General features: G+C 41.3%; 1 protein-coding gene across 1 annotated transcript in view; it reads right to left on the bottom strand.

Moving 5' to 3' along the window:
- Window positions 1-9,049, bottom strand: part of LOC116843302 (homeobox protein unc-4-like) — a 31,014-nt gene extending 21,965 nt beyond the window's left edge. Inside the window, exon 1 of the mRNA XM_032813632.1 lies at window positions 7,558-9,049. Coding sequence (XP_032669523.1) covers window positions 7,558-7,930 — 373 coding nt within the window. The 5' untranslated portion in view covers window positions 7,931-9,049. The remainder of the gene's footprint in view (window positions 1-7,557) is intronic.
- Window positions 9,050-14,000: the final 4,951 nt, after the last annotated feature.

Genomic DNA, 14,000 nt, shown 5'->3' on the forward strand with positions numbered 1-14,000 from the left:
CAAGTGCCCCATCAGTACTACTAAATTATCCCAGAGGCATTAAACAGTCAACATGAGTAAATTTGTGTTGTATCGTGCTGCTTAATTTCCGTTCTTCACTGTAGCATTTCACTTCACAAATCATTCGGCTGTTTATGCTCCGCGAGCGAAGACATTAAGAGTCACGTGGCGTCATCAGGAAGGATTAATTCCAAAGAAAGACAAGATCGCCAAGAGGTGGAGAGCATTGTGGCCGACACAGAACGCGTGAGTTTGAAATAATTCTCGACGATATCGTTGACGCACTATGCTGCGCCGTGCCGCGTTCGCCGACGTTCATTCATTTTTGTCGCGGCGGGTCGCCGTGATGAAAAATCTCTGCCGGCTGATAAATATACTCCCCTTCCCTCGTAATTATGCAGGATCTCATGAGTGCCGTGATTTATGACGGACTATCCGCTTAGCTGCTGCGAAAATTCGGAATTTCGAGGAAATTCTCGAATTTATACACCTATCCGGTGTCAGAGAACGTATCACACTACCTCAACAACCCTTAGCATGAAAACAATTGAAGCATTATTCAAATTTGTCGAATAAAATATAAAAGTTACTTATATTATTTATAAAATATATCTCAGAGAGTAGAGGAACGTTACAGGAACAATTGTTGTACGAACTTGTGGGGTTGTTTTCGTCCAATATATACGCCTCTGAGAGATTGCCTATCTTGAAACAGAGCCACCCTGTATAAAGGAGATTAAAAGCGTTTCATATCCAAAATAAGAATTGCATCTATGTGAGCCGGAGTTTTGCCAGTTTGCAGACGAGAGATCGCGTTTACAAGACATTAGCCAGACAGGCGAGGGAGGCGAGACAGGGGGTTGCAACGTCGCGAAGTTGGCGAAGGAACTCAGAAAGTAATAAAAGGGAGATTCTTATCGTCAAAGACAATTAGCGGGGCATATAAATACGACGTATTTATAGTCTGTCAGCCGTATCTTCCCACTATATACATCCACCACCCCGCCATACCCTCCACTTACCCTCCGTCATAACTCAAACTATTTAATTAATATTTTTTCTCCTCCCACTCTCCCTCACTCCTCTCTCTTTCTTTCTCTTTGATCATTGGAAGAACTGACGATAAGAAATCTTACGGATGAGTCTTCGACTGACTGGTGGGCTTATAGTCACGTGATCCCTTGTGAACATTGCCAAAGATACGCCAAAGATTCCGCAATCTTAGGATCACGAGGACTTGAATGCGTGGGTGGTTAATTTCTTGGTAAGGTCTCATTAATTTCTTGGTTAAGAAGTTTATTTATCAGGTATATATTTTCAGGAGCGTATTTTCAGTGGTGCATCAAGAGAATTACCTCTAAGTTCACCGAATAAAATTATGTTTTTATATATCTAAATTATATTCTTATATATTTTATATTTCGCTATCTAAATAATAAATTTTGAAATTAATTTCATGATACTACCTTGCCACGTCTCACTTAGTGAGATGCAATGCTATTTAAAACATAAAACAGCAATTTTCTGGTCTACAATCGACCATTATATAAAAACGACCATTATATAAAGTGCAGTGAATACTATTGTTTCTTCTATGCTGCATTCTTGATATGCAACACTTATAGCTGTATTTTATTTGAATGGTATAATTTTGTACGAAGTTACACTGGAACAATGGTCATCTGTATTGCTTCTACCATAAGGTCGATACATAATTACGATATTCAGTATTGAGTTTCCCGTGAACGGTGCAGACAAATCGCACGAAACCTTAACTACGAATGTGTTTTATCGCGATAAATGTCATGTTAAATTTTTGTATAATTTCAAGCATCTGTTTTTGCGTGAATAAACTCTCTAAAGTGAACGATACCGGGCGTGAAGGCGACAACGGAATCCAGAAGACATTGTCCATTCTGGTTTTCGCGAAAACTAAACGGGGAATCGACGCACGGACCATGCAATGGCTCCGGCGCGATGCCCGCCGGCCGAAGGACGAGGACGATTCAATTTGTCGGTCGCGCCGCGCCGCACCGCACCGCGCGAATATTTCTGGGGGCCCGTGGCGAGATTCACGGCACGCAAGCCACGCTCGAAAATTAGCTCGTGACCGAGCGTTGGTAGTTCGGGCCGTAGAGCGGCAAGAGTAGTGGCAAGCAGCACGGCGGGGGCACGCGGGGGGAAGGGGGGAGGGGGACGGAACAGGGGAAAGAAAGAGAGGAGTTTTGAAAAGGGACTAACGACCGGCAGTTAACGGCGGCTCTGAAATTGCCGGTTGCCCGGCGCATCTTCCACGGCCGACCCGGGGCCGGCAGAATTATTAAACTGTAGTTTAGTTTAAATTAAGTTATTACCCCGAGCCGTGCGCGTTTTGCCTGCCTGTCCGTTTTCTCCGCGACCGCGACGATACCGCCTGAGCTTTCCGCCGTGCTCTATGCGTTTCCCGCGAACTTCGGAAGTCCAAGGACTCGGGGAATCACTGGCAATTTGCGCTCCCGCGACTTTGAACGCTCCCTCGCGCGATAATGTCTTCGTTAATATCGCAGCTGTTGGCTGGTCGCGATTATTGTTACAATAATTTGGGATAATGAGATTTTGCGTGAATTTTATCACTGCAATCTCGTTTCCGCGTTTAGAGATGTCACGTTTAGAGTTTTTTGTTGGTGGGCTTGATTGAGTGGTGATGCGTCATTCCTTTCATATGTTAATGCAAACCGAATTGCAGTTCTACACGATCAGAATAAGGCGTTGTCAATAATGTGACACTATCAATAATTCTACAAGGGAAATAGAGCCTGTCATTTTTTATACAGTTCCACACGAAGTGAACTATTATCGCGACTAACAAGCGGCTACACTAACGACGCGCATTTGTCGCACGATATAATCGTGCTAGATAAATCATCCGCCGTTTATATTTATCTGAATAGCGATAGTTTCAAGCATAGAAGGCATCTAATCCGTAATTTCTAGTTGTTGGGTTAATAATCACGTGACGCGACGACACTGCGATCTTACGTATCAGATTAGCGTTATTATTATGATCAGACATCTTTATAGTAATGTATTTGCGTTGCACGAAATTGGCGGTAATGGCAGTGATAAATATCTGACTCAATAGTGGACTATAATTCGATAATACTCCTGTGAATCTGATATCTTATAGTCTGCAGCAAAATCGCATGGTTACCTCAACAATAATTGTAACGCTAACAATGTCTCGATGTTATAATTTATGTATCTAACATTATTCTCGAATAATCCTAGAATGAAGCGGAAGTAGTACACTACTCCAAGAATTTTTGTGGTAAATTGATTAATTATTTTATATATTTACTTATAAATATGAAAATATCATGTAACCATTCATATTTATATTTACTAGAAAAGTTTATAATAATATTCATTTATCAGAGAAATTTCTAATATTTCCTTTCTATATATATTTTTTCTTGGTTTTTTAATTATAGCCGCACACAAATATATATGTGTGTGTATGTGTATGTGTGTATGAGATTATAATCAAAAAAAGAAATAAATGAAAGAGATAAAAATAGCCAAATCGCTGCTGGACACTACAGCGATCTGGTTCTTACCAATCTCTTTTAATCATATGCTAGTATTTTACATAACATTGCATGTCGCTGTCATAGCATTAGTGCAATGCTCGTAATGTTCTGTTATTATTTACACAAATGACTCCTTATTTTGAATGTTAAAAAACATTAACGCGTGTCAATTTTCATAATCAACAGTTTCCATAATTATTGCTGTAGTCGAACGTAGTCCATCGTTATAGCAATAATTACAACATTAACAGTGTGATTATCGCTCCTTCAAATTGGATTTACATTTGCGTAAGGCTGGTCGCTAGAGAATGAATGAAAAAAATATAAATGCCAAGATAAGTGTATTTTTTTCTTGTAGATTAGAACTATGCATGCATTAAGTATAAAAAAAAATCGAAGGAATTTGAAGGAATTTGCTAAGTAATATTTGTCAAATCGCTTTTGTGTTCTATCCGTCGTTATCACATACATGCTTGTAACGTAGCACTTAAAACTGAATTTTTACCACTATTTACTAGCTTGTACTCAAGGGTAGAGAGTTTGTTGAAGTCTTGCCTTATACTTAGGAATTTTCTTACTTTTGTCTTGAATCACGTCGAGGGTTCGTCTTGTTATTACGTTAAATAATAGTGACAGTGCTTTATAGATTGTGGTCAATGGCGGCTTGTAAAGGGTTAATGCTAAGGTTTATATTACACGCTCGAGCCAACACTTCGCGCGTTATTTCTTCATTTTTGTTGAAGGGGGAGAGAGAAAAGCGAGATATCTCTCCGCGAGAAACACCGCGGCAAATCCAGGCGGTTCCGCGCTAAAATGCTACCTTTAAACTTCCTCGTCCCTCAACCAATTAAACTACTTCTCACTCCTTCTTACTCTCACCCTTTCCCCGTCTCTCCCGACCTTTCTTTCGCTTTCTGCTGAGACCGGTTGCCCTTTTTTTGTCAACTGCCCTAATGCCTCCTCGTTCAGTCTAATCGTAAAATAATGACAGGATGCTACGATAACGCGATTGCTTACCAAAGAAACCCGACTCGTTTAGTCTTCCTTGCATCCCCTCTCTGCACCTCTATGAGCGCATCGCGTTTCTTTCGAAGATGGACACTGTTATTTTGTTCGTTATGATCGAGAAAGTAACTTGTAATCCTCAGTCGGGCGAGGGTGCAAGTCTATCACCTTCAAATAATTCCTTTTGAAGCTCCTAAGTTTGTTACTATATATTGTGTGCGCATAGCATATAAAGTTTAAAATAACAATGCAATTATTACTTAAAATTAACTCTAAAATGTAGATATTGGGATTGGGATAGTTTATTGCTAAGAGTAGCAGCTTTGGATGCTGGTAACACATACATACACACACACACACACACACACACACACACACACACACACACATCGGTATTCTTACGTGAAGTTATGTAATACTAAAACACGTCGCAATTGCTGCATAGCTTTATTGGATTTTTCTGGTGTACAATTAAAATAAATACCTTATGTATCTATTTATGAGTGTGGGAGTCATGTATCTATTCTAAAATTAATATCGGCGTTACAATGCGAATTATAGCTCATGAATATTTCGCATGTTTTGAGCGATCATAATCAAGAAAGCAGGGGCTATATAATGTTTATGTGCTGTTTGTTCATTCGGTCCATAGAATGCGGCTGTAAAACGCAGCTATTTTAGGCACATCTTATGCAATGCGATCCACGTACGACTACGTACGACTGTTCGATACAAGAACTGCATACGCACATGTTACATTGTACTGTACTTCTCGTATAATAACAATTTTCAAGGTGAGATCGATTAATTTGCAAAAAAAAGAAATAGAAAGATACTTCACAGCTGGGACGTCATGTAGAATCTTCATCAAAGAAGCAATGGGAACGTTCCAATACTACATGATTTTCTATGAACATCCTCATCGGATTAATGTGTGGAACGACACATTTTAATTCAGACGCAGCAGCCTCTTCGTTTGAATCTTAATTCACGACTACGAGATTGCCCAGCATGGCGGCTTTGTGAGTTGGGAGCCGCCGCGAGCGCCGACGGGACGCGATTTCGCGGCGACGCTAAGCGCTGGCTTAACGATCGTGCTAACGTTGAAAAAGTTTAACGATCGTGTAAAGGCATACGCACGCGAGTCTGCCGAGCATTCCACTGCCGAGCTAATTATGTAAACGGGAGTCTCGCAAAGCAAGAGGGGGAGAGGCAGAGAGAGAGAGAGAGAGAGAGAGAGACAGAACGCGGTGGGGGCGTATCGCTGGACGATATTAATTGGAATAAAGTCGCAACGCACCGTGAACGATTAATTAAGAATCGGTGTAATTAATTGTTGGCTTGCAGAATACAATGCTTTCTGTTAAGAAGGATGCAACTTGGCCTGAAGTGGAACATGGTGGACAATTATAGTTTCTCATATCGCATTTACGTTGATTTGACACTTGGCTCGGTTCTCATCGAGAAGCAAATCCATTTTGCTCCTTTTAAAATCGATTCTTTCAAGCGGAGGACAAAGAGATACTCCTAGACGTTATTGTTTTGAAACAAGTACTTCACAAATTGAGAATTTAACAATTAATATCTTACGTTGGCTTTTATCAGTTTCTTTGATTCTTTCTTGATTATTTATATAAGAGCCATGACAATTGAATTGTTTTTATTTGAAGAATTTTTCAAAGAACTTGAATCATTCAGATATTGAAATCTGTACTGTGTGTGTGTGTGTGTTCTCACAAATGCTGAGATAGTCAGCGAGCCCATTCAATACGCCTTCGCGTGTTCAGCTGACATTCACGAACAAAATACTTATTATTCGGCGTGGAAATCATTATGTAATTATAAAGAATCTAATCGCAACGCATTTTGACGGAACCGACAAAATCGCTACGTATTATCCAATGCGATATGTTATTACAGAAGAACTTTAATGTTCTTAAATGAAAACGACAATGGACGATGAAAAAATTTCTCGATTTGAATAAATAAAAACTGTAATTCATTTGTCAATAATATAGTATAAAGATATACAAATCTATAGATTATCCTAGATCTTTAAATTTTAGATTTCCATGAAGGTATCAATTTTACTCAAAGTTCATCTGTATTATGTTGAATGAAAATTTTTGGTACACTGTGAATGTAAATGTTGATTTTAAGTACTCGATTATTAGCGATAGATCTTGACTCTCACTCGGGGTTAGCCAGCAATTTATGCAAATCAGCGATATCGCACGATTAATTTGCAGAACGGAAACAATCGAAAGCCAAAAGCAGACGAATTAAGTGGCGCTCCCTTCGAGGCATAAACAAGTGTTAGGGACGTGAATGAGATCACGTAAAAAACAGATTTCCACCCTCGGTAACGCGGACGTTCTCGCGCACGAAATACGATTTCAGACGGGCGGCCGCCGGGAAGGGCGGGAAAATGGGATAGGGACTAACGTCGTAAGCGATCCCAGGGGTTCGTCAGGAACGATCTTATGATTGACCGTGTTACGCCACTCCCTGAAGACCGTTTTTCAAAAGCTATTTCGGAATGGCTGCCGCAATAAACGAGCTTCAACGCGCAATCACAGAAAATATCTTATCTCAGCAGTGTACTAAGTCAGTATTAATCATCGAAGAGCAGAAGATTTGTGCTTCATTTATATCAGTATCGTAAACACAAAAATTCTCGGGCCACAGAAATTTAGAAATGACAAAAGGACATTCTATACTTTTTTTAACTGTTCGACACGAATGAAATCCAAACAATACGAAGTCCAGAATTCGTCTAAAGGGGACTTCTATCTGAAAAATACCTGACGAATTTGCGATACTTGTATTATTTAAAAAAGAAATTCACGATATTACTGATGAAGGTGTTATACCACAATTTGACGCCAATTTCATTAAGTTTCAGAAGGAAAATTGATTCGTGATACATACAACAATTCTAATCATATCAATATTGTGCAATCCGCAAATGTTATCTACTTACCCTTCTTTTCGTCATCCTCCTCTCCATGATCAGCAGCGTGATGTAAATGATGCGCAGTGGGGTGATGTCCAGTGATCGACGGTACTAGAGAATGATTGCTCAGTGCCGGATGCGGATGATGCGGGTGATGATGACTGAGGAACCTAACAGCAGCTGCAGCGGCTTGATGCTGGGCCTGCATACTCTGTTGGACTTGACTTTGCACCTGCCCCAGAACCGGGTGATGTGGCGGCCATCCTGTCAAATGGAATGGAAACACGGGCGTCGTCCTTTGAAACAACCTGGTCGGGGCCAGCAAGGATCCTCCGGAGGCGCTGGAGCCGCTGCCAGGAGGCAGCGGAAAGGACAGACCGCCTCCGGGCTCCAACACCATGTTCGGTACCAACTCGCCGGCGCTTGTCTCTCCTTTGGAGAGCGATCAGTCCTCTTGCATCAATCTGTGGGCTCAACGAAACTCAATCACCAGGGAAGAAAGAGGTCACCTTATCAACGGTATGTTGGAATCATGTGGTCTGTCGAGAGTGGGAAGTGCTGGAAGATATTTGTGGCGTCGTTAGGCGTCTGAGATCAACACACAATGTTTATATCTTCCATTTTGTTTACTGGAGCACGATCACTAAACAACGCACTCCGTGGATCATCACTGGCCATAAGTTATTTGTCCGTGGAGATCGTTAAGGCATTTGTGGGAATTCTGGCCTTGCTGCTTTGAACCAATATTTACATCTTCCGTCTTAAATTTTCTAGATCATGACACCAATCCATTTCAGTTGTCAGTCTTCTTGGATTATCTTACAAGTCGAACATAGTCCAAGATTAATTGTTGCTTCCGATGATTATGACTTACATATTCGTGTTGTTGTTGAACATTTTCGGGATATATAAATCAATCCCGCCGCCCAGAGTAATTATGCTTCACATATTTTATAATCTTTATTTCACAGGCTGCTTATCAAGTAGGTGACTCATGGTATTTCGCCAGCCGTCGGCTAAATTCACGCCGTCCTTGGGAACTTTAAATAATCTTCCTAGATAAGTTCAATTGATATTGCAAATCAGAAAACAGTATGTTGATCATATGTTCACGATCAACAATCCACAGTGTCAAATTCACTAACATTTGCGAAGATAATTAGTCCATTTCCAAAAATTGTTGATTGAAGCTGGATAATCTTTATCTTTTGATAACAATGCTTGGCTAAAAGTTCTTCACAGTCCCCAATCTAGCGTCACTTGAGGTCCCACGGCCCACGATAGCAAAGTATTTTCAATGCAGTCCGGAAAAAGCATGTCTGTGATCGAATCACTGAACCGCACGCGTTCGCGACACTTCCTCGGCCGTCGTCACGTCACCGGAAACATCCGGCTCCTCGGCCTGCGGGTTCGTGCGCGTGACAGTCGGGTCTCCGAGAGTTCCTTGATGGCAAGGACCTGCCAGTATCAGAACCACGACGGCACGAGCCAACGGCACAGCACTATCTGCCCAGAGACTCGAGTCAACGACTCCCCTCTGTCCGCGAAACTGAAACTGGTATCAAGACCCGCCCAGAGACTTCCGATTGGCTGAACGCGCGGTGGAATTGTGGGTGATGCAGAATTTTAAGCCAATGTAGTCGCAGGAATTATACGGGTGGCTACGCCCACCGGGCGCTTTTTTCGTCCTGGAATTGAATCGACGCCTGGCCGTAGCACCTGGTGGGGGCGAATCAATTGGTGGCTGCCTTGAAACAGGCCGCAAGATGGCTCCTCCCTTCCCACAGCCGCTGCGAGACACCCTTCGCCGATCTCATCGGTCGAGGCACTCGAATTCGATCCGAGTTAGGTTCGTTGTAATGGACAGACAAAGTATATATCAGTGAGTCATGTGGTTGTTTATTGCCCCAGCATTGTTGTCTCACCCGTTTATTCTTTTTCATTTTTTCTTTTTTTTTGTCAAATATGAAGAGTTTTCAAATTTAAATCTTTGGCCCATAAGTGCGATAATTCGTTTCATTTGTCTAATTTAAAGATTACATTTGTTCTCATAATATCAGACAAGTATTAGATAGTCGTACGTCTATAAAACGTTAAATGCGCGGCAGAAATACAAGACTTGATAGAGTGATCATAAATAATAAAAAAATAATTGGGCCTTTAATGGATGTATAAATTTAAAATACTTTTAACAAATTAATAAATTAAAAAATACCTTATATGTCCAACCCTCAATTGTCTAAATGGGTGATTTATATGGGGTATCTCATTGATAAAATTAGTGAAATAGGGAGAAACCCTCTTTCGATTTTGAGCGTGAAAGGACGAGTTCGTGAGGAAGAGGTATCCCCATGATCGCGTACCACCACTCCTACGGCAACACCCACCCCGAGCTTCTTCCACCCCTCCAGCCCCCGAGGGCGCGATCCTCTTTTAATAAGAGGAGCTCGGAGGCGTTAAGTAATTACATCTATTCTCTGCTGGGGAGGAAATTACCTACGCTACCTCAGTGTAGGAAAAATTGGGAAATTAAAATTAACCCCCACCACCAGCTGAGTCGTGCGCTCGCTCACTTCCTCTACCCCTTTCTCGGATTGCGCGCTCGACCGGAACACTTCGTTCTCGAATTTAGGAGGAGCCGGCGGCCATTACCGCTTACGTAATCTTTTTTTGCACAGTGGCGGCGGCAGCTTGTTAGCGAAGTTATTTAGCACACGATGCGCTCGCTCGCCGACCAGAACCGGGAGAACTGCACTCATCCATCGTCTCCGGCTATTGTTTCCAAAATAACACTGAGGGAATAGATTTCGTGTTTCACATCGAAATTTAATCCTGCATTCCCCAAATTTTGGCAGTTTATACTGAATTGACTAAACAGTCTCTTGCCTTCCATTGCAGTGTCTTGTGTATTTCATGGTTATTAGTTAAACTATCGAATATCCCACGAAACTCAACGAAACATTAAGAATGTTAGAGATATTTTAGTGATAATTCTTTTATTATACGAGTAATTAATCGATTATTATGTAACGATCGCGTTTCTCGAGTAACAGCGAGCTCAGTGATCTTAGCGAGGTAAAAGGAAACGAGAGGGGCTGAAAGGGGTGAAGTGGAGCCATGAAAAATTGATCGGGTACGATATCTCACGTTTAGGTGCGTCTTGGTGAAGGAACCAGAACACGCGCAGGCCATACATCAAATACCTAGAGGCTCCGGACCGTACTTTAATATAAAACTTAAATAACGATACAGGAAGAGCGCCATGACGAAAATGGCGAATAATCTTATGAATAAGTTCTTCGCCCGGCTCAGCTGCGAATACGAAACCCGCACATGGATCCGCGCGATTAAGTCCTGCGATGCTTTTCGAATCGACGAGTGAGCTGTCTAATTTCGAAACTAACCTAAACTTATATTTCCAGGAGGTGATAATAAAGAGGACCAAATATTATATTTGCGAAATTTTCCAAAGTTGCTCGACTCTAATTTTACATCATATGTTTTTATGATTGTACTTTATTTAATTGTTGATAAAGAAAATAAAGCCAGATGGAGCGAGGGGATGAGAGAGAAAGAGAAGAGATATCACCTTTAATCAAGGTCAAATCCTCATTTGGTACATCCTCACTCACGCCATCAAATACAATCACCAGAGGCGCACCATGTTCTTTTTTCCTCCTCTTCCTTGGTTCTCCTCCCGCCCTTCCCTTACCCGCCAGAAATCAGCATCCCTACCCCCTTCCAGCCTCGAGATTCGCTCTCGCTCTCTCGAATTGAATCTCCGGGAGGGAGAAGAGGGTGAGAAGACGAAGGAGAAGGTTGCCTTGGCAACGATAGAGGGTTTCTCGATGTGGTTGCCGAGGCAACCTGTAACCAGCGACCCCTAAATATGCGCCAGGAACCGGAGAGAGAAGAGGAGGGGTTGGTGAAAAGGTGAGAAAGAGAGGGGCATTTAATATCGAGTTAAATAAAAGTCTTTGGAAAAAAAGACGCAACGATAGGAGTTAAATTAGAATGAGGAGATAGGAAAGATTACTGGTTAGATACCGTGCAATTTGAGATGTCTCACACTTTTTTAAAAACTCTAATAACAGCGTGGTGAGTTCGTTCTGCAAGTTTCGTAATAATATGTTAACAATGTAATATAATAATTCCAGTATTTAACAAAGACTGTGCATTTACACTTCACATTTTATAATAAGTATAATTAATTGAATTCGTTTTCTACATTAAGACATTAAATTTAGGGTTAGGTGTAGAGATGAGAAAGAGAGGATCATTCACAGTATCAGCCAGTCAGCGCAAATAATTTTCAAGGATGACTGAAGGAGGTTGATTCGCAGGAGCGGAATTATTACCTAAAAGTCGACTTTTGGTGGAAATTATGCTGACGCTCGTCTCGAGAGACCGAGCGTACATAATGCGGACGCGGGAAGGAGTGCGAAGAGGAAACTGGCGAGTTCCTAATTTACACAGCCGCCGCATCCTCGAAGCACCTTCCGGCCCAGACGGAACTTTGCCAGCGATTAAAACGCTTTAGTAATTAACTGGGTCTCCTCACTTTCCGCGAGTAGCAGTTACTATCGCCACGCTGAGACCACCCTCAAACTCTGTCTTTTCGTTCCTTTCTACCCCTCTCGTTTGCATTGTTTAACTCTGTGTCGCAAGAGTTTCTCATAGCGAACAGGGCCCACACAAATTTTTTTTCGTGGGCAAAGAATGTAAACCGATATATGATAAAAAAATACATGTGAAAGGTGCCAGAAGGTACACAAAGAGAACGATTTGGTTGAATCAAATAAACGCTTCTTTGGAATAGTTCAAACGAATTTTTCGATTGATCGAACAAAATTTTGTTTAAAGCAACAAAAATATTTATTTGCGGCTTAGTTGTATGTAATATTTTTGTTGTATCAACCAAATAATTTGTTTGGACTATTCCAAAGAAACATTTATTTGATTCAATAAATCGTTCTCTCTGTGTATGCACATAAAGAGAGTAAAAAGCGTATATATATGCAAGGTATATTTTCAGAAGGATATAGTCGGCGTAATTAGATTAGAGACTTAGATATTATTATCGAGATCCACCAAGATATAAACTTTTTATTATATCTAACTGAAATAAAAAAATATTTTGGTAAGCAACTTTTTAATGAAGATTCCAAATGTGTGTGGATATGTGTGTGTATGTCCATTAAATCGCGCGGAAAACATAAACGCTCTGTAAATAATTCATTCCATTCCATATGATATTTCTTTCTTCAAGGTGCTATATAAATTTATCGTTAACACAACGCATTAAAAATCGGCCATTCACAATGGATTTTCGATGCCGTCAGTCTCATCTCAAATTTTTAGTCCATTAAGTTTCCATTGATAAAAACCAGCTCTCTTCTTTACCGTCCTCTGACATGAAACATCCTCTCTCCCTCCCACCCATCCTCCTTTCTCCTTCTCATCCCCTACGATCCGCACTTTTCCCCCACTTTTAACACGCACACTTATATCCGCTCAGCTCGTTCGCCAAGCTTGGCGGAGTGGTGGTGGAGTAGCGCGATAAAGTCTCGAAGTAATTAGCTCGATGTTTACACAGTTTAACGTTTCCCTCGTATCTTCGGCTTTGCTCCTACGCGCAGCACCTCAATTAACTTACGGCGTACTTAATTAGCCGGGCCAGCACGCGGCTCGCAAAGCACTTTCGAATCGGTCTTGTCGATCGCCCTTTCCCCGCAACGTCGGGATGTGGCTCGCTTTTATCATTTGCCGGCGGATTTTATCATTTCTCCCAGCGGATCGCAAAATCGCGTCACGATATTATTCTGAATGGCCGCCTCTCGGAAGAACGCTTCCATATCGTCGGCTTAATTAATCTTCATATTTCGTAACTCCAAAATACGAAACTCTGAGAGAAAAAGAAGCCCCGCTTTAATTTAATACTTACTGCTGGAGTTACAAGTTTCGTGAGAGCAAACGAGCTTTATTGTTTATACGATTTTATTTGAAATATCAGCTTTTTATAATATACCCCCGTGTATCCATATATTTTGATCATTATAAATTAAGTCGAAACTCAACTAGAATGGGAGAGAGCGTGAAATTATTACTGAGAATATTGCATAATTGTATTCTTACTAAATACTGTTATATCCTCTCAGTCTCTGATGTAAACGTACAACAGACTCATCTAGCGACGCGACGAGCGTCGGCTCCGACATCGACAAATTGAAACGTTATCGACATCCGGTCGACTCTTCGCTTATTCAACGTTGCGTAACCCCGATGATATTTCTGGGATCAATGGATCAAGCCAGCTCGATCGACCTTACGAATTGAAATTTCTCAATGCAACTTCCCAGCGACCTCGCGCCATATTGAATGACGTCCGCAAGGCTTTATCGCGCCTGGCGATTGCGATTGTCGATTTTCTTCCGTCGTTCGTAAAGAAGAATGGGGTAGATTGATTAGAT

The sequence above is a fragment of the Odontomachus brunneus genome, unplaced genomic scaffold, assembly GCF_010583005.1.
Source record: "Odontomachus brunneus isolate Ranch 3 - 2012 unplaced genomic scaffold, Obru_v1 Obru_scaffold_031, whole genome shotgun sequence".
Taxonomy (NCBI): domain Eukaryota; kingdom Metazoa; phylum Arthropoda; class Insecta; order Hymenoptera; family Formicidae; genus Odontomachus; species Odontomachus brunneus.